At 37.1% G+C, this 20,567-nt stretch overlaps 1 protein-coding gene across 6 annotated transcripts; it reads right to left on the bottom strand.

Moving 5' to 3' along the window:
• Positions 1 to 89: 89 nt before the first annotated feature.
• On the bottom strand, positions 90 to 20,506 carry LRRC34 (leucine rich repeat containing 34). 6 transcript variants are annotated; one of them, XM_036850006.1, is made up of 11 exons: positions 20,348 to 20,506; positions 15,756 to 15,876; positions 15,131 to 15,249; positions 14,968 to 15,032; positions 13,712 to 13,795; positions 10,279 to 10,407; positions 7,968 to 8,063; positions 4,116 to 4,270; positions 3,574 to 3,729; positions 2,811 to 2,937; positions 90 to 1,237 (listed from the first exon to the last, which is right to left on the bottom strand). In XM_036850006.1, exons 1-11 carry the CDS (start codon positions 20,445 to 20,447, stop codon positions 1,034 to 1,036), a joined length of 1,356 nt encoding a protein of 451 aa, XP_036705901.1. In that variant the 5' UTR covers positions 20,448 to 20,506; the 3' UTR covers positions 90 to 1,033. The 6 variants fall into 6 exon arrangements, with proteins under 6 accessions (XP_036705901.1, XP_036705900.1, XP_036705899.1 ...); XM_036850005.1 differs by having other exon boundaries at positions 7,968 to 8,054; positions 14,968 to 15,056; XM_036850004.1 differs by having other exon boundaries at positions 14,968 to 15,056.
• Between the last annotated feature and the right edge of the window lie 61 nt (positions 20,507 to 20,567).

The following is a 20,567-nucleotide window of genomic DNA, read 5'->3' on the forward strand; positions in this document are numbered from 1 at the left end:
AAAACCTGTTGAACTTTAAAAATCATTAAGTAGTGAGTAGGGCATATTTATCTTAATTCTTTAATCTGTTAAAGGAATGCACAATAACAGATGTGGGTTTTTTTTTTAATGTTAAATTTTTTGAATAAATACAGCTATGATTTGAGGAATTCACAGTACTTTAAGTGAAGGCCAATACTTTGACAACTGTAAAGCTATCACCTTTATTCCTCTCAACATTTAGAGATAGATGGTTTTTACATTTAGACTGCAGAACTTAAAGTAACCTCTTTAAATTGTTCACATAAAATTTTTTTTCTCCCACTTTGCCCAGCTTTAGCAGTAATAAATCATTCAGATTAAACAGTTAAGTGGTATGTATGAATTAATTTGTGAACATGGGTCTGTAATCAAAGGATCGTGGTGTCTATTGCCTCTTCATAGAAATTTTAATTTGAAAACAGGATTGACCACAGACAACAGTAATTGCTATCAAATCATGAAAATGTTATTGGCATCCTCCAAAAGAGAGAATTATCTTTTTTAAAAGTTCACTGGCAGCACTGACTTGTTTGGAAAGTATACATTTATATGTATTTGTATATGTGTATGTTTATATATATTTGCCTGGATTTGTGAAATTGTATCAATACCCATTTGTAAAATACCTAAAATACTTTTTCAACCTCTAAACCCCTTGACAGCCCCTGGAATCTGCCACCTGAAACCTTTTTACCACTTCATGACAACTTTCAGTTAGGATACCTATAATGACCTTTCCTTGTATGCTGCTTTACTCTTTGGGTATATTTTCTTTATAAAAAGAAATTAGTTCCTTGATTTCCTTCTCCAGGTGTTCAAATTTTAGTCCCTATTTTGCTAAATTTCTTTGAAAAAATTACACTACTCAGTTTTTCACAATGGACAGTTATTCACAGTTTAGTATCTCTTTTACTTGTTCTAATTTATGAAAGAAAATTTAATAGACAATAAAATATAATCTCTGTGAAGAGTAATAAGACAAATATATGAAAATTACTTTAAAGCTTGTTTTTCATAGATATTGACCTACTGGTACAAGAGTAAAACCTGCATTAGATGATGGGCTGCAAGCTTCTCCATAACCTGGTGTCCAGTAATAATGCCTTTTAAGGCCATTGGAGACTTCTGCAAGGTACACGTGTCCATCCACCACAAATGGCTCCACATCTGTATTGTCTGATTTTAGACGGCCCATGTGAATTAAATCTGAATATGCCTAGGATTTTTAAGAAAAACTGTATCATTAAGAAAATAGTTTATTCATTTTACAGTGCTTAAACAAATTTCAACATTCAAATTAGATGTGATAATTTATAGTTTAAAATAAAATATTCTGAATAACACTGCTGAATTTTAATATTTTCCAGGCATTATAGTTTTTATTCATTTAATTCCACACAATGTAATTACAAACTTGCAAAACTTATTTCTACGTTTTAACATTATTAGGCATGTTTTGTTGTTTCATGACTCCCAGAGATAACAATTCTATGTATTACCAATTTTGTGAACCAAAGGTCTCATGGTCAAAATTTTCAAGTCCTAAGGTGACTGACTCATAAATGAGGATGGAGTGCTGTTGTATATGCCCTTGAAGATCCGATGACAGCCAGGGATCCATTTTTCAGAAAAATAAACAATCACAGATTTTGGCATACAACTATATGGAGTTCATGGACCCCCTGAAGGTAATCTACAGATTTAGGCTTAGAGAGACCATTCCCATAGTATTAGATGCTGGCCTGGCTGGCCACTAATTATTTCTTCATTGTAGAATTTTCTTTGTATATCTCTTATGGATCATTGATATCTACATAAAAGTGTCGTACAAACATGTTAAACTAGTTTATCAGTAAGGTTGCGATTATAGAGAAAGGCAGAAATTAGACAGTAAAAGATTCAAAAGTCTAGCTGCTTTCTGCTGTAGCTTGTCATTAGTAATTCCAACTCAGCCTCTAGTGTGTAGAATGTGGATATGATGTTTTTCTGAAATCAAGGATTTTTTTTAATAGTGTACATTTTATTAGCCTTTTTAGTGATAGAATTCTGGTTAGTCTTTTGGCAATTTTTGAGAATTCTAACATCTTATATATATATATATATTTTTTTGGCTGCCTTGGGTCTTTGTTGCTGCGCGTGGGCTCAGTAGTTGTGGCTCGCGGGCTCTACAGCACACGGGCTCAGTACCTGTGGCACACGGGCTTAGCTACTCCGCGGCATGTGGGATCTTCCCGGACCAGGGCTCAAACCCGTGTCCCCTGCATTGGCAGGTGGACCCTTAACCACTGTGCCACCAGGGAAGTCCCCTAACATCTTATTTTTCTTTCTCTTCTTTCCAAATGAAAACTATTTGTTACTATGCTTTTTGTGTGTGTTGAAAGTAGTATCAAGGGTTCTCTGTATTTACATAAGCAGCACACCAAATATTTTGACAGCTTTTACTATATCTCTCCAAATTCTGTGTCTTGGTTTAATTATTGGGTAGCAGATTGGAGATTGTGCCACAGCAAATTTAAAATAAATCAACAATTGTAATTTAAAAAAACTTAACTTTGGAGAAATTGGGACTGTGTAATTCAGTGATATTTATACTAATATGTAGTACTTGATATCTTTTCCTATTTCAACCACAAAACTTTCCAGTAGCTAATTTTTAGGACTTAACATTAAAATTTATCAAAACTGCAGTGTCTCGTTACACTTTGTAATCATGTCTAAGGCATCTGTATATAACATCTGACGTTATAGGGAAAACCCCAGAAAAAGCCTCAGTGAAGAAAAAAACTTACCACACGTGTAGCTTCATCAAATTTGTTTCCCCAAATGTAGATATTAGAGAGTGTGGGATTTGTTTTCATTGATTGTGAAAGTGCAACAAGTCCTTCTCCCTCTATCTTGTTGCTTACCACTGACAACCTATGGAAAACCAAAAAGTAATAACCCTGGAAACCAACAGTTCCACAAAGAGAATGCGTAAGCTAGCAACAGCATTTATTACACACATTTTATTGTGTTAAGTCTTAGCATTAAATACATTTAATGTATAATCAAAATATTGACCTAATAATTCCTAAAATCCAAGAAACTTAATTTCCTAATTGGATACTTCATGTACCTAAGTAGAGCTACCTACATTTTGGAAATAAACAGTCTATTGTTTTCTATTTATTATTCAGTAAAGGTTTGGGGTGGATTACAGATATATTTTTCAAGATAAAGTCATCCAAGTAATATTTTCTTCTTTGATTCATTCTTATTTTAGAGTCTTGATCATATTGAATGATTATAATTTTTCTGTTAGAATTCAGGATAAAATAATAAGAATTTTCTCATTAATTTTAAGCAGTCCTAACTAGAATCAATCTAATTTTTAAAAGACATTACTTTTGAAAAATAGAAGAAATTGAAATGTTTCCTGTAACTTAATATGTCAGTTTAGAAACTGAGTTTTCATATTTCACCATGAATCTTAAGAGGTAAGAGGTTTAAGGTTAGTATTCTAAAAAATTTAAGTTTTTCTGTTATTTTGGTTAAATATAAAACCATACTAACGCTTTAAGAGTCCTGTTGTGTGAAGCAAGAGCGTCACTGAGATAGTTTGCTCCTGCATTTTCTATTCTGTTAAAAGAAAGATCTATTACTTCCAGGGTAGTATTGCTTTTCAGTACATCGGCCAAACACACCATTCCATCCTGAGTTATTTTATTGCTGGGAAAGGAAAAATATGTAGTTATATTTGGAAATATGAAGTATTCTTTTATTCATAGAGATAGCATGCTTGAAAACTTATATAGTAATAAGTACTTTCTATTTTAGTTAAGATTTATTTTAATCGCTCAATTTCCAAAAAAGTTAATAAAAATTTGCCATAAAATGTTGCTTCTATTCTGGTTTACATATTTAAATTGCTCTCAAGTTATTATATCGGTATAAGCCGAATAAATACTAAGGCTCAAGATAAAAAGTTGACAACAATGGTTGCATTTTCTAATTTTGGAATTAGTGTCTAACAAAGAATTTTATCTACAGTGAATATTTACAGAGATTATTCCCATGATTTAACTCCTGAATTAATATATAAGTTATCAACTTACCAGCTTACATCAAGGTAGCGTAGGGTTCTGTTCAGATACAGTGCATCACATAACTGTTTCATACCACAGTTTTTTATGTCATGCTTACACATGTGTAGTTCAACAAGGCACTGATTTTCTTTCAACATGTGGCCTAGATGAACTGTGGACTCTTCCTAAAAATAGATAGTCTTTTTTCTAGAATATAATTTTGAAGCAGTACATGTTTATTCCAAACATGCAAAGTTATTTAAATTAGCTTTTTAAAAAGATTTTATCAGTTAAGACTATTAGTCTACTATTTGCAATTTGTTTGGCATGGCTTTTTAAAACAATCATTTTGCCACAAATATCTTTACTGTCTTAGAAACAGGCAGCAGGCACTTGTAAAGTGCAGTGACTAAGTGATTTAAGAGAGGCTGGTTAAAAAAATCATTACTAAAAAAGCAACAATCATCTCAGCAGGAAAAAAAAAAATCAAAATAATTGGTCCCATGATTGAGCATGAGGGAGTTCCCTGGTGGTCCAGTGGTTAGGACTCAGAGCTTTCACTGCTGGAGCTCAGGTTCAGTCCCTGGTCAGGGAACTGAGATCCCACAAGCTGCACGGTGTGGCCAAAAAAAAAAAAAAAAAAAAAAATTGAGCATGAAAACCCCTTTACTGCTGTCCTCTCAAGACAAGGTGTTCTTGCCCCTTACATACGTTTCTAAACTTTGCTCTTGATCGCCACTCTTTTGTAGTTTTTAGACAAAATACAAAGACATTGCCCATCATGATTCTATTTTTAAAATACACTCACCCTGTGATATATCCAGTTCCCCTTGGAAAGTCATCCCAAATTTATAAATATGGTTTACTCTTGTTTTCTGGTAACTGGAAGACTTCCTTCCTTCCTTTCCTTCCTTCCCTTCCTTCCTTCCTTCCTCCCTCCCTCCCTTCCTCCCTTCCTTCTTCCCTCCCTCCCTTCCTTCTTCCCTCCCTCCCTCCCTTCCTCCCCTCCTTCCTTCCTTCCTTCCTTCTTCCCTCCCTCCGCTGCTTCCAGACAAAAGGTATGTAACCTCAGTGAGGATCTGAACACCAAGTACTTTAAATTTTTAACAGAATCAAAGCACGTCTTAAAATAAATGGGCCAAAGTATTTTATGATAAGAAGTCCTGATGCATTATTGCTGTTTTTATAAGTTTTATAGTCACTGGAAATGCTGACCATGGATAGCCATATATGCTCGAATTATCTAAAAGTACTCTGAGAAAAAATAAAAGTTAAATAAAATCACATAGCAATAGCAGATTGTACATGAGCTTTATAATAAAACTGTCCAAATGCTAGCTTTACCTTGTACTAACTTTATCACTTTGGGCAAATTATGTCATCTAGCTGAGTCCCAGTTCCCTTTTCTATATAAAATAGGTAAAATTTTACTTCCCTCACAGAAGTAAATAAATTAACAAAAGTACCTGGCACAAAATTAGTGTTCTATAGAAAACCACAAAGCATTTATTATTGTTCAATATTCTATAATATGGTATCTGATTTAAGTTATTGCTTTGACACTGAAAATACATATCCAGAGGGAAGCTGAAGTCTGAAATCTTAAATGAAAACTGACCATTTAGGAGGTCCAGTATTGGTCTGCATAGTGCCTGGAACAGAGGACATACTCAATACAGATATGATGTATCCCTTGACTGCATTTTTAGGTCAAGAAACTTGAAAGAGGGACCATCCTTATTAAGAAAGGGAACTAGTATCAAAAATAGTAAAGGGTTTTTGTTTTTTGGGTTTTTTTTTTTTTTAGCTCCACTCACTGAGTTTGTGGCTTAGTTTGGCCTAGGGTGGCACCTAGCATCAGCGTTTTTCCAAGCTCCCCAGATAATGAACAGTAAAACCCTTAAATGAAACAGGTTTGCCGGCTTGTATTTGGGAACAGCAAGTATGAGGAAGCACAAGAGGAGTCTACTCCACAACCATTTAAGAGACTAGTACTGTCAGGGATAGAAGGGGGCGGCTGCCTGGGAGAGGAACAGAAAGCAGGCTAGTCTAGCTGACTGCCCAGAAGCACCAGGCTAAGAGCAAGGTCCGGGGCCTGAGAAAGAGCCCTGGGCTTTTTTGTTTGTTTTTTTTTTTTAATTTATGTTTTGGCTGTGTTGGGTCTCCGTTGCTGCGCGCGGGCTTTCAATAACTATTCTCAGATGGATTTAGGAGTAATGACGCCACTCAACATTTAAAAGCGGAATTGTGCTTCTAATGCAATTTCATATAGTTTAACATACTTCCGCAGGGCTTTAATCCGGAAAATTTTGATTCAGCCTTCAAATCTCTTAACATGTCCTCAGTCTGAGACGCTTCCCTGCCACCTCTCATCCCCCTGCACTGATTTCTCTGTCTTTTCTCCTGCTCCCAAGGCACCCTGAGCATATCACTCTCCAGACTTGTGGATCTCCCTCCGTGTGGACTGAAAAAAAGCTCTTTGAAAACGAGGGCTGTGTGCTTTGACACTATCCCTGGCACCAGCATTGTTTCTTGTTTAGGGTTGCATTCCAATATTTACTGAGTGAAGGATCAAAAATGAAGCAATTTACTGAATGCTTACTTTGAGCCAGGTATTTTGCTGGTCTTTAAAGTAGGTTCTTCTATTTGTGGATTCTGGTTGTCTTTTTGAGGTTAAATTTGTAAACATGAAGCAATTAACATGATGTAAAATTCCAAAATTTTTCATACAGGAAAGTACAGAGATAATTCAAAGGGAGAGATCTATGTAGACAACGAATGCAAAATATACTTACAAATATGAAAAATATTTTTAAAATATGGTTAATTCTCAATTACTCATACTAATGGGGAACAGTGAAGTAGCTGATTTAAAGACCAAAGTCCTGGGCTTCCCTGGTGGCGCAGTGGTTGAGAGTCTGCCTGCCAATGCAGGGGACGTGGGTTCGGGCCCTGGGCTCGGAAGATCCCACATGCCGCGGAGCGGCTAGGCCCGTGAGCCACAACTACTGAGCCTGCGCGTCTGGAGCCTGTGCTCCGCAACAAGAGAGGCCACGATAGTGAGAGGCCCGCGCACCGCGATGAAGAGTGGCCCCCGCTTGCCGCAACTAGAGAAAGCCCTCGCACAGAAACGAAGACCCAACACAGCCAAAAATAAATAAATTAAAAAAAAAAAAACACAAAACAAAAAATGATGTATTAAAACACGTTTATTAAAAAAAAAAAAAAAGACCAAAGTCCTTGAACTTTTTCTTTTAGTAGATACTCTGTTTTTGTTTAGACCAATAGTAAAACGAGTTCTTATTCCCTAGCATTTTGCTGATAAGAGAGGAGAGCCACCTAAAAGAATGTTAAGGGGCAAGAAGCCTTGAGAGTTGGAACCATGTTTTTACCGTCTTTCTGTCTCTAGCGTGCAGCTTACCTGACGCACCAAGTCCAGACCTCCCAGACTGCTATTCATATGCAATTTGCCGTTATTGCTCAGGATTTCAAAAATGTAAATGGTTCATCACATCAGTGTAACAAGAACAAACAAATCACAAAACAGTTCACACTGGGCTCTTATAATCCTCCAGCCTTTAAAACTTTAATCATTTATGCTTTCATCTTAAAGTCCTCTGCCCCTCACAGGTTTACTCACTGAGAATGAGTTTATAAGAAAAATAGACAACATGTTTACTGTTTAAATAAGCAACATCTAAAACCATATTTATAAAACTCTTACCGAGAATTTAAAATTTTCCTTTCAAGTTTTTCTTTGTAAACAGTAGTTTACAGTTCTAAAAATACAATGCATTCATGAATCTTGACATAACCTTCAGTAAGTAGTACCTTCGTTTTATTCACATGTAGCCTTATTAACTGCTCACTTTGAATACATACCTGTTCACCATACAGTATAGGTCGGTTTAGGTTTAATCCCTTAATTGTTTGGTTTTGAGTTAGGACTGTAGCGAATGCTATCACACTCTGCATTCCCTAAAAACAGGTAAGTTCATTAAGGAAACTGACAAAGTATATAAATTAACCTCCCTAATATTTCAAGATCAGTAATCTGGATTCTGACAAATCAAAATTGTAGGTTGATCCTTCAATGGTAGGTTGATCAAATTCAGAAATGAATTGTTACTGTGTTATTTTCTCTCTGCCCTAAAATCTATAACATACATGGGGAGTTTCTTAAGGTTTCAGTATCCATTTCCTCCGATGTTTACCTCTAGGTTTGCTCCTAAGCCCTCAAGGTTCTACATGATGCACAGAAATACAGACACACAAGTGGATCCCACCTAGGGCTCTATACTACATATAGTGTATATCCTTAATGCAAGCTTTCTTTTACATTCATACTAGTACTTTAAGTGTGTGTTTGTGGCAGGAAAGGGTTACTAATCACATTTTTCACTGCTCCCACAGGCCTCCCTCTACCTTATTGGAAGGGCCTAGTCCTCTGCCATCTCTGTGATGCACACACATCTAGTTGTTACGCCAGAAAACCTGGGCTTTCTTCCACTTCACCAGTCCTCTTACTCTATCAGTTGATCAGCAAGTCTTACAGATTCTGCCTCCAAAAGATGTTTCAAATTTGTCCATCTCTGTAGCTACCACCCCAACGCCAGTCCTCATGACCCACCTGAATTACTGCAGAAACTGCCTAAGTGGTCAGTGGGCTTCCTCTCACCACCCTCTAATTCCCCACAGAGAAACAAGAGTGATCTTTTACAAGCACCAATCATATCATGTCACCCCTCAACTTAAAGCCTTTCCATAATTTGCATTTAACTCCCTTTGTGTAGCTACTCTGGCTTTGTAGTTCTCAGACTCAGTATTTCATCATTCATGTACTCCCCTCATGATTTTTGCCATATCTGAGTATCAGTTTTACTATTTACCTAATACTTTTCCATTAAATCAACTCACTTTTTCCTTTATATTTATTTTAAAACTGTGTCACTACCATAAATGGAAAGCCACAATCCCTTGAAATAAATAGAAAGCATTTGTAAAAACAAATACGTATTAAAATTACCTCAAATTATGTCAGTCAGTATGCTACCCATACCACACTTGGGGAAGCACTATCTTAGAGTCTGTGTGTTCTGGACCCCCTGCCTGGAATGTTCTGCCATGGACCCTCCTCAAGGGAGCTCTTTCTCATCCTTCACAACTCCTAAGTATGACCTCCTCAGGTCTTCGGGTAACCATCCTATCATGCCTATTACCTTCTGCCCATTATCAGAGTACTTTGCCAACTTTGTAGCACTTTTCTCTAATTTACTGATGTTTTCCTAACTAAAATATAACCTTTATAAGGGCAGAGACCATATCTGATGCACTCTTATATCCTTAGAGTCTAGAATTGTGACTGGTATGTGTAGACAATACACAGTTGACCCTTAAAGGGTCAAGGATCAACTGTGTACCTTGGTATCCATGGAGTCAAACAACCTTGAATCCTGTAGCAACTGTAATATTTACTATTGAAAAAAATCTGCATATAACTGGACCCCAGCAGTTCAACCCATGTTATCAAGAGTCAACTGTATATTGAATTAATGCTTTCCCAAGACCATACTGGCTGCATCTACCCCCTTCTTAAGCTTTAGAGCCTACTACCCCAAAGAGCCTCCTTGGCCCATCTTACTGTTTTCCTGTCCCAGTAATTTTGCATTAACCTATTAACAATAGGTTCCTAACAGTAGGCCTGAAGGTTTGAAGGCATGCTTGAGAAAATGAAGCCTAGAATTTGAAGACATGCAAAACAGACAGACTTCTCATTATCAGTCCAGATGAAGGCTCAGAGCAGCTCTTAGCATAACCTTAGGTTTTATGCTATAACATAACTACTCACTGCAAAATGTTTCCATAAGTAAAAAATTTATATTAGACGAATGAAGTAGTATTTGTTTAATTAAAAGGAACGTAATCTTCTTCTTTAGAAAATCCCATACAAGTTAAGAAGGGTAACAGATGGAAGTTTAGGAATATTTTTATTACACTGGATAGTCTTCCATAATATTATTTATTATAATCTGATGCTTATTTAAAAAAAATATTTTCTCTGATATTAGACCTTAGAGACAAGCTTAATCATTCGTAAACTGTCATTTAGCTGGTCTCTGACACTTCTCTATGCTAGTTTCCAGGGAGAATGATCCAATATCTGAGTGACTATCTCATACCCAATTTAACTCACCAGATCACAGTCACCCACATCTAATTTCTCTAAGGATGAATTAATTTGTAGCATCGCAGCAAAAAACATTCCACCCTTATTTTCAATCTTGTTTCCAGTCATTCTTAGGTGCTTCAGAGTTGTATTCTTCTGGAAAGGAAAAGAGGCAAAACTTGGTTAAAATTTTAACCCACAGAATTCTCTTTAGATTACATGAGTTAGGAGACTATATTACTATTTGCAGACTCATCAGTTTTTCATGGAGATAGAAGATATATTCCTTAAAGGTAACATTCAATTTCCCATAACAGATAAAAATCTAGTTTAATAGTTTAGTAGAAAGAATGCCCAGGAAATAGATACCAAAATAATGACCAGTAAATGAAGCAGATTTTAATAACTTTCCTTTCATTAGAAAATCTATAAATTTATCTTCTAAGAAAATTACACCACCTTTTAAAATTGAGATGAAATTCACATAACACAAAATTAACTATTTTAAAATGTACAATTTGGGACTTCCCTGGCGGTCCAGTGGTTAGAACTCCATGCTCTCGCTGCCGAGGGCCTGGGATCAATCCCTGGTTGGGGAGCTAAGATCCCGCAAGCCGCACGGTGCAGGAAAAAAAATAAGCAAGAAAATGTACAATTCACTGGATTTTACTACATTCGCAGTGTTGTGCAGCCATCACCTCTAGCTAATTCCAAACCATTTTTATCACCCCTAAAGGAGACCCTGTACCCATTAAGCAATCACTTCACATTCCCCCGTATCATTTTGAAAGTGATACAATTTCTCAGACATTTGCGAAGTTTAATTCCTTCTCTTATTTCATTTCTTTTGATAAATCTTTCACAAAATTACAGACATTTCATTGTCCTAGTGAATAAATATTTGGACATATAAGTGCAAATAATTATCTTTAAAATTAAGTCAAACCCCTCTAAGAGTGGGAAGAAGGCAAGGATGTCTACTCTCACCACTTCTATTTGACATTGTACTGGAGGGTCTAGATAGGACAATTAGGCAAGAAAAAGAAACAAAAAGGGCATCCAGGTTGGAAATGAAGTAAAACTCTTGTTTGCATACGACATGATCTTATATGTGGAAAATTCTAAGGAATCCACCAAAAAAACCCAAACCAAAACAAAACAAAAGCTGTTAGAACTAATAAATGGGGAATTCCCTGGCGGTCCAGTGGTTAGGGCTCCGTGTTCTCACTGCTGAGGGCCCAGGTTCAATCCCTGGTCGGGGAACTAAGATCCCACATGCAGTGCAGTGTGACCAAAAATAAATAAATATTAAAAAAAAATAAAATAAAAACAACCTAAGTAAATGGAAATACATCCCATGTTCCTGGATCAGAAGACTTAAGAGAGCACTATTCCCCAAATTGATCTAAATATTTAAAGCAATCCCTCTCAAAATCCCAGTTGCATTTTTTGCAGAAATTGATAAACTGATCTTAAAATTCATGTGGAAATGCAAGGGACCCAGAAGAACCAACACAATCTTGAAAAAAGAACAAAGAGGACTCACTTCTTGACTTTAAAACTTACTACAAAACTACAGTAGTCGAGATATTGTGAGACTGGCCTAAGGATAGACATATAGATTAAAAGAATAGAATGGAGAGTACAGAAATAAACCCTCACATTTATAATCAACTGACTTTCAACAAGGAGGTCAAAATTAATGGGGAAAGAACAGTCTTAACAAAAGGTGTTGGGTCAAATGGATATCCACATGAAAAAGAATGAAATTAGACTCCTACTTCACCTCATATATAAAAATTAACTCAAAATGTGTCAGAGAACTAAATGAAAGAGCCAAAACAAAAAGCTGTTAGAAGAAAATGTAAGTGTAAATCTTCATGACTTTGGATTAGGCAAAGTCATGAAGTTATAGCCGTCTTAGATACATCACAAAAAGCCCGAACAACAAAAGAAAAAATAGATTAAATGAACTTTATCAAAATTTTAAAATTTTGTGCTTCAAAAGACACCACTAAGGAAGTTAAAGGCAACCTACAGAATGTGCAAAAATATTTGCAAATCATGTATCTAATAAGGGACTCCAGAAAGGGCAAAAGATTTGAACAGATAGTTCTCCAAAGAAGATATACACATGACTAATTAGCATATAAAAAGATATTCAACATCTTTATTCATTAGGGAAATGCACATCAAAACCACAAAACCTCTTCATACCCACTAGGATAGCTCAAATCAAAAAGACAATAACAAGTACTGGTGAGGATATGGAGAAATCAGAACACCAATACATTGTTGGTGGAATTGTTAAAAGGGACAGCCACTTTGGAAAACAGTTTGGCAGTCACTCAAAATGTTAAACAGAGTTTCCAAGTGAACCAGCAATTTCACTCCTAGGTATGTACCCTAGAAAACTGAAAACATACATGCACAGAAAAATGTGTGCAAATATTCATAGCAGCATTATACATTATAGACAAAAAGTGGAAACCCAACTGTCCATTAACTAATGGATGAACAAAATGTGATATTTCCAAACAATGGAATATTACTTGGCAATAAAAAGAAATGAAGCATGTTACAACATGGATAAAATTTGAAAGCATTAAGCCAGTCACTAAAGGCCACATACTGTACGATTCCATTTCTAAATGGCCAGAATAGGCAATCTACAGGTAGAAAGTAGATGTGACTGCCAGGTGCTGGAGAGTGAGAGAGAAAAGCACAGAGAGGGATTACTAACGGGTACAGGGCTTCTTTTTGGGGGAAAAATGTTCTAAAAACAGTGATAGTGGTGATGGTCACATAACTGTGAATATAACTGACTGTTGAACAACACAGGGGTTAGGGGCGATGACCCTCTGTGCAGTTGAAAATGACTTTAACTTTACATTTGGCCCTCTGTATCCGAGGTCCTGCATCCTCAGATTCAACTGACTGTGGATTGTGTAGTACTGCAGCATGTATTTAGTGAAAGAAATCTACATATGAGTGGACCCATACAGTTCAAACCTGTGCTGTTCAAGGGTCCACTGTATTCAATATACTAAAAAACCACTGAATTGAACACTTACAAAGGGTAAATTTTGTATATGTGAATTATATCTTAATAAAGCTCTTTATTTTTTTATTCTCTATTTTTTTAACTGAAGTATAGTTGATTTACAATGTTGTGCTAATTTCTGCTGTACAGCAAAGTGACTCAGTTATACACATATATACAGTCTTTTTTTATATTTTCCATTATGGTTTATCCATAAAGCTGTTTATTTTTAAAAACGAGTTCAAAAGTGCTCATGTAATGTCCAGATTTTAATAAATTGAAGTGAAATAAAAAATATACATTCGTACAATATTAAAATAAGTTGACATTAACATTTGTTTCTGTTGGTTCCAAGCTAAAACTAAAGAAGTTAAAATTCCCAAATAAAATGTTAGTTTGAGGTATATGAATGCTTACATGTAGTGCTTTAGCAATCAGTTCTCCACCTTCAGGCCCAATGTCATTAAACATAAGGTTTAAGTAAATGAGATTATGTTGTTTCTAAAATAAGGAGAGAAAAGAAGCTATTACATGTGTATTATTAGAAATCAATAATATATAAGAGCTGCTTTTTAAGTAAAAGTGTTTACCTCCAAAAAGATTCTTTATAACCAGGAAATTTCAAGGTCCAGCAAAAGAAAGGACCATTAAGGAAAAAAATCAACATGATCATTTAAACAAATATAATGGCAATATAAAGAAAAGAACTATATTCATTTTTGATCAATGATTCAAAGTATGGATGTGCTTTATGTACTTAACCATAGTGTATAAGTTTGCAAAAGATGACTCAGGAGGCTCTAGGTACCAGCTCTACTGAGACCAAATACACAAATGGGTTTTTTGTTTGTTTGTTTGTTTGTTTTTTAAACATCTTTATTGGAGTATAATTGCTTTACAATGGTGTGTTAGTTTCTGCTTTATAACAAAGTGAATCAGTTATACATATACATATGTTCCCATATCTCTTCCCTCTTGCATCTCCCTCCCTCCCACAAATGGGTTTTTAGTGTATTTCAAGTGTTATAAATATGGCACAGAGTCAGGACACTTGACATTTTGCAAAACTAGTGTTTTGTGTGTGTGTGATTAGACTAGGTGATTTCACTGTAAACAGAACTAAGAATATTTTGATGATGATGCTTTTGCAGCATTTTTATTTGTGGTTGATGAAAATAACTTGGTTACTTCATTTTTTTTTTTTTTAATCTTCACTCTGTCCTTACATTGTGTGCCATTTCATGGACATGAGAATTTTAAGATCATTTTAAGCTCATTATAAGCACTTGTAGCAGATGAGAATGGAACAAATAGGAAATTAAAAAGCCAATTTAAGGGAAGAATAAAAAATGATATATGCTGCTTTAAACATTTTATTTTAACTGAAAATACAGACATACATACGTATGTGCCAATCTTCTGAGGTTGAAACAAAGCCTTTTCTTTAACGACACCTATTCTGATTGGTGGACCACACTGTCTTTCTTAAATAAAATGCAACCATAAAACAGCATTTCAGCTTGGGTATCTCCAAAGTGAAGTCTGCAATAAAGGGTTAGCTTAGCAGGCTAGGGGTGCTGAAACCCTGCACGTTCCACAGAAAGGGCTGGTTCTTAACTGGGTCCTGGGAGAAAAAAAAAATGAACCAAGAACATTCTGTAGTAAAATAATACCTGAAGCAGTTTTGCAGCATAGGATGCGCCAACATCACTTATGAGGTTATATCTAACATCCAAACCTGAAGAACACAGATGAATAGAAGCTGATATTCCTTCTAATGAATACTTAAAATCAGGAAAATGAAAGCAGGAAGGAATGATTCTTAAGGAGACATACCATTAATATATGGATTATTCTTTAAAATTCTGCAAAGAATCCAAAAATCTTCACCTGTTACTCTTTCTACTGGCATTAAGTGACAGTTACCAGCAACATTTAACGTGATTCCTACCAATCTGTTAAAATATAAAAAATCCAGTAAAGAAATAAAAGTATTTTTCCTTCATGTTTAGTAACATCATGGATAGCATTTACTGGAACCAAGTATGTACCACAATACAGATTTATATCAAGTAACTTAAAACTACTGAATATTCTACAGCTTTTGCAAAGCACTTTAACATATGCATAGTTTAATTTCTCAACCACAAGGAAACCAAAGTATTCCCACTTGACAAATAATGACATTGAAGACTTCAATGATTTGCATAAATAAACCCAGCTCACAGGAGTTAAGGACAAATCTGGAACCCAGACTTGGAGAATGCTGGTCTAGTCCTTTTTCAGTAAACTCCACTACCTCCAAGACCTAACCATGTCGATCATCTATGCTGAATCAAAAAGTATGTCCACTTTATCAAGCATTTGCAAATGGCTTTCAAATCACTCAGTGTTCCAGGATTTTCACACAGATGCATATCAGTGAATGTTACTGATGTAATCAAGTATTTGTCTTCCTTACCCCTTTTCAATTTCTTCGTCCACTTCTTGGAGTATATGCAATATAAAAGGTTTAATTTCCTGGGACTTTTCCATACATAGCTCATAATAATATTCCTGTAGACCGCCAACAGGTTCTGCAGCTTTTGAAAAATAAATGCATTACCCTTCATCGCATATACATTATCCCAGGAGCCTCCCCCCCGCCAGAAAAAAATTAGACTTCTTTCAAAGATACAAATGTGTGTGTATAGAGTTGAGGGCAGGGTGAAGAAAAGGAGATGACGTTAAGAATACAGAAAGGGAAGAAAAATAAGAAGGAATGGGAGAGAAGAAAAATGCTGTTTGGAGAACTAGGGCCATAGAAGTACCCACTGAAGAGTGGGCAGACACTAACTTGGAAGTGACACAAAGGGAGAACTAACCTCTGTTATGTAACAGGCCTGGCAGCTGAGGAAAATGATGTCCAGAGAAATTACGTATTGTGCCTAAAATCATACAGCTAATAAGGGCAGAGTACAGAATCATACTGACTCCAAAGTCTCCTCCTACTCTGCTATAATGGGTTAGGGTGACTCAAGGTTGCTTATCATGGCTTCAAACAAAGACAATTTTATCATAGAGTCTAAACTCAAAAGGGATCTGAAAAATCACCAAGTCCAATAGGCTTCTTGGAGACCCTCTATACCATGCACGTTGATGGCATTTGAATACAGCTCTGTCTGTTCTTCCTAACACCAAGTTGAGGCCTAGCTCACAGAAGCTCTTCACCTACCCTGGCCTTCCAGTTCCTCTTTCTAAAGGTGATTTTCCCTGTCCAGTCCTTAATAAGGAAGACAGAAACAAAACAGGAGTTAAGAACTTGTTCCTCTGTTATACCTGCACTTTTCCTTAATGGTCTTATTATTTTCGATATTACTTTTCTTTTCTTTTTTTAAATTTTGCTTGTGGCCTTTTTTCAAGTTTATTTATTTTATTTATTTATTTTTGGCTGTGTTGGGTCTTCGTTTCTGTGCGAGGGCTTTCTCTAGTTGCGGCAAGCGGGGGCCACTCTTCATCGCGGTGCACGGGCCTCTCACCGTCGCGGCCTCTCTTGTTGCGGAGCACAGGCTCCAGACGCGCAGGCTCAGTAGTTGTGGCTCACGGGCCTAGTTGCTCCGCGGCATGTGGGATCCTCCCAGACCAGGGCTCAAACCCGCGTCCCCTGCATTGGCAGGCAGATTCTCAACCACTGCGCCACCAGGGAAGCCCTCGATATTACTTTTTTAAAAATTTTTATTGGAGTATAGTTGATTTACAATGTTGTGTTGGTTTCAGGTGTACAGCAAGGTCAATCAGTTATACATATATATATATCCACTCTTTTTAAGATTCTTTTCCCATATAGGTCATTACAGAGTATTGAGTAGAGTTCCCTGTGCTATACAGTAGGTCCTTATTAGTTATCCATTTTATATACAGTAATGTGTATATATCAATCCCAGTCTTCCAATTTATCCCTCCCCCCTCCCCTTTGCTATTACTCTAAAAGCACCCTTTTTGAGGCCCAGGCCTTCTTGGGTAGAAGGTATGCTGACACTTTTCTTAGAAGCACACACCACTGTCTGTATTTTCTGTCCTACCTTTTGGGTATGTCTCTTTAAGAGTCCATGCTCAGAGATCTCACTGCTCAATCAGCCTGAGGTCTTTAGGATCCAGCTTCTCTAAGTCTCTACATCCCAAAGATCTTATTTGCTGAGTGGATTTCTGCACTACATGAACTAAAGAGTTTGCTAAACAAATGTGCAAAACAATATTTAAGATGAGGAACATCATATTACACAAGTGAAAGCAGATAAACTTTTCTTATAGTTTTTTAAAATAAACTTTTAAAAAATAAATGTAGGGGACTTCCCTGGTGGTCCAGTAGTTAGGACTCTGTGCTTTCACTGCACTGCAGTGCAGCCCAAATAAATAAATAAATAAAGTTAACCCACACTTATTTCAGATAACTTGGAAATTTCAATATCAAAAAGAAAATAAAGGAAAAAAAAAAAGAAAAGAAAAGAAACATTCATCAGCAATCCCGCTACCAAAGAACCACCACAACTGAGGTCTGGGGGTATTTCCTCCCTATTATTTTTCTTTTTCTATATCCTTTTTTTCTTCAGTTAACATTGTGAGCAGCTTTCCCATATCATTAGATATTCTCTGAAAATTTTTAATGTCAGCATAATTTCTGTCTTGTGGATGGATGTACATAAGAAATCTTTCACTTACCAGATATAAAATAGATAAACAACAAGGACCTACTATATAGCACAGTATCTTGTAATAGCCTGTAATGGAAAAGAATCGGAAAAAGAATATACCTATATATATGTATGTATAACTGAATCACTGTGCTATACACCTGAAACTAACACAACATTGTAAATCAACTATACTTCAATTAAAAAAATTTTTTAAAGAAATCTTTCACTTACTTTAGGAAATTTTCATGTATTTAAATAATACTTTAGCACAATATTTCCCAAATTGTGTTCTGTGGAATACTAATCTACAAGATGATCAAAGATGCTCTAAATAGAATAGGTTTTATTGTCAAATAAGTTTGGGAAATGATGAATTGAACAATGCTAAACAGATTCCTATCTACAACACTTCTCAGGACATTTAAAACTCTCAGGTGCTCAAAGATTCCTCAGATTGTTGAGCCTGGCGGGGAGGGAGGTTAAAAGTGCTCCCAGACTTAGAACTTACGTGACCATGGTTAAAATGGAATGCAATCCAAAAAATGCTAGTTTAGCGTCCTCAACAGAAAACAAAGCAAGTAGATCTCAAACGGATTTACTTCCTGGAGCTGGGCTCCCACTGGGTTTCTTTCCTCTCTTCTGGCTACTACTTTCCTCGGTATTAAAAATGTTAAACAACATTTCAGAAATAGAGACCTGATTGAAATAAAGACGTGTTTATTTGGGATTTGTTAGGACTGCAACCCAGGAGACACAGATCCAATAAGCACTTGAACTGTGTTCCACCAGACTACAAAAGGGTGGAGGCTTATAAAGGCAAAAACCCCACAAGGTTACATAAATTGTCAAGAATTAGGATTGGAGCTGGCAAGACGTAAGGGTGCTTGGTAAGCAAGGATTTGTTAGGAGTCTGAAATGATTACAAAATTGCAAAGGTGGGGGCTAATTTGAAACTACAAGGTTGCAACTAGCAGCTGCTAGCAGATTCTGTTTTGAAAACAGCTGGTAGTGTCCTTGAGTCTGATACAGTTCAGAGAAAATCCAAGTTCTCAGTGATGAAGGAATGCATCTGAAATCATATCCACAGTGGCCACTTGGCTCCATTTTGCATGCCTGTACCACAGTTACTCCATTTTGATTTTTAAACGATCTTAAGTGTGTCATTAAAGAGAAGAGAGGATTGCCCTGAGAATTTCTCTGACGTTCATTCTGCCTGCCCTCAGCTGGCACAACCGTATCCAGGACATGCAGACAGATGTAAGACTTACAGGTCATGTTTTTGTGAAGACATGAAGGAATCTTAGATTACAAGCTAAATAGAGCTAAAGAAATTTACAAGAATATTTGTATTTAATTACCTGGCCATGGATGTAAATTATTTTAAAGCTTCAGCTATATCTTTCTGCTACTCTCTCTTTTATTTAAAATTCACCTAAGTATTGTATGTCAGGATTCTATGGCACCAATAATTTATTTCCTATAGTGTATTCATATTAGGAGAAAATAATAAACCAGTCTGCAAATTGTAAAGCAAAACCTAGGAATAACCAATTACACAAGAAAATGTCAAGACTCTAACCTAGATTTCATTTTTAATCCACACCTGAGTCTTGAATTCCAAATAATTTTTACTTAACAGCCTGCTTTAAAAATTCTAGTTAAGGGCTCATTTTGGAGGTGGTTCCCAATGCCCTCCCATACTGGAAGAGCCAAGTACTGGGAAATCCAAGGGTTGAGGGTGTCAGACTTGGGTGCCTACCCAGAACGTCTGTGTGGGCTGCACAAGTTACTTAAATTCTTCGATCTTAAATTTCCTCTTATGCTAAAAGCAGAGTATATCAATGCTCATCTCATGGTGCTTTGAGGAATACGAAGGCTTCTGGCACAATTTCATATCTACAACACAAGTGTCCAAAATGGAAATGGTGGAGGGAGAGGGCGTTCACACTATACTTAACTTGCTACCGGATAATTCATGGGTGCAGAAATACTTAAAACCGAGCTGGCGTAGAGGTGCAAAGAGCGGTTTCCAGACCCTCTCGCCCACCTGGGCCCTGCTCTCTGGAGACTGCACAAAAAGGGGCCCAAGAAGTATATCCAGACAACCTTCTCAGAGACCGTAAGAGCAAAGCGACACACACTTTAGTACTTCAGGACAACCCACCGCGCGAACTGCGTACCGGTGCGGGAACTTGGCGCTCCGCTCCCGCCTGCGTCTGGGGGCGCCCCGAAGTTCCGGCCACGGCTGGGGTTCCCAGGGGCCCCCTCCCGCCGGACCACCTCTGGCCCGAAGTCTGCTCGGAGGAATCGGCCTGCCCCCGACGGCCCTCGCGCGTTTCGTCCGGGCCAGGCCGGCGCCAAAGGACCCCCTATTTCTTACCGCTACAGTCGGCCGCAGCCCACGCCGGAGTAGGGGTCGCAGATGGGGCGGAAGGTGGGGTCCGGGACCCAGGCCCGGCCTGCTGCGGGCGGCGCTGCATGCTCTCTGCATCCCGCCGGCCGTGGCAGCGGCGTTGTCATGACGACCGCGCGCGTGCGCCAGCCGCCCCAGGCCGCCAACGATCTGCGCCGGGAGCAGATCCGCCGCGCGACCCTGAGCG

The sequence above is a fragment of the Balaenoptera musculus genome, chromosome 4 (assembly GCF_009873245.2).
Source record: "Balaenoptera musculus isolate JJ_BM4_2016_0621 chromosome 4, mBalMus1.pri.v3, whole genome shotgun sequence".
In the NCBI taxonomy this organism is placed as follows: domain Eukaryota; kingdom Metazoa; phylum Chordata; class Mammalia; order Artiodactyla; family Balaenopteridae; genus Balaenoptera; species Balaenoptera musculus.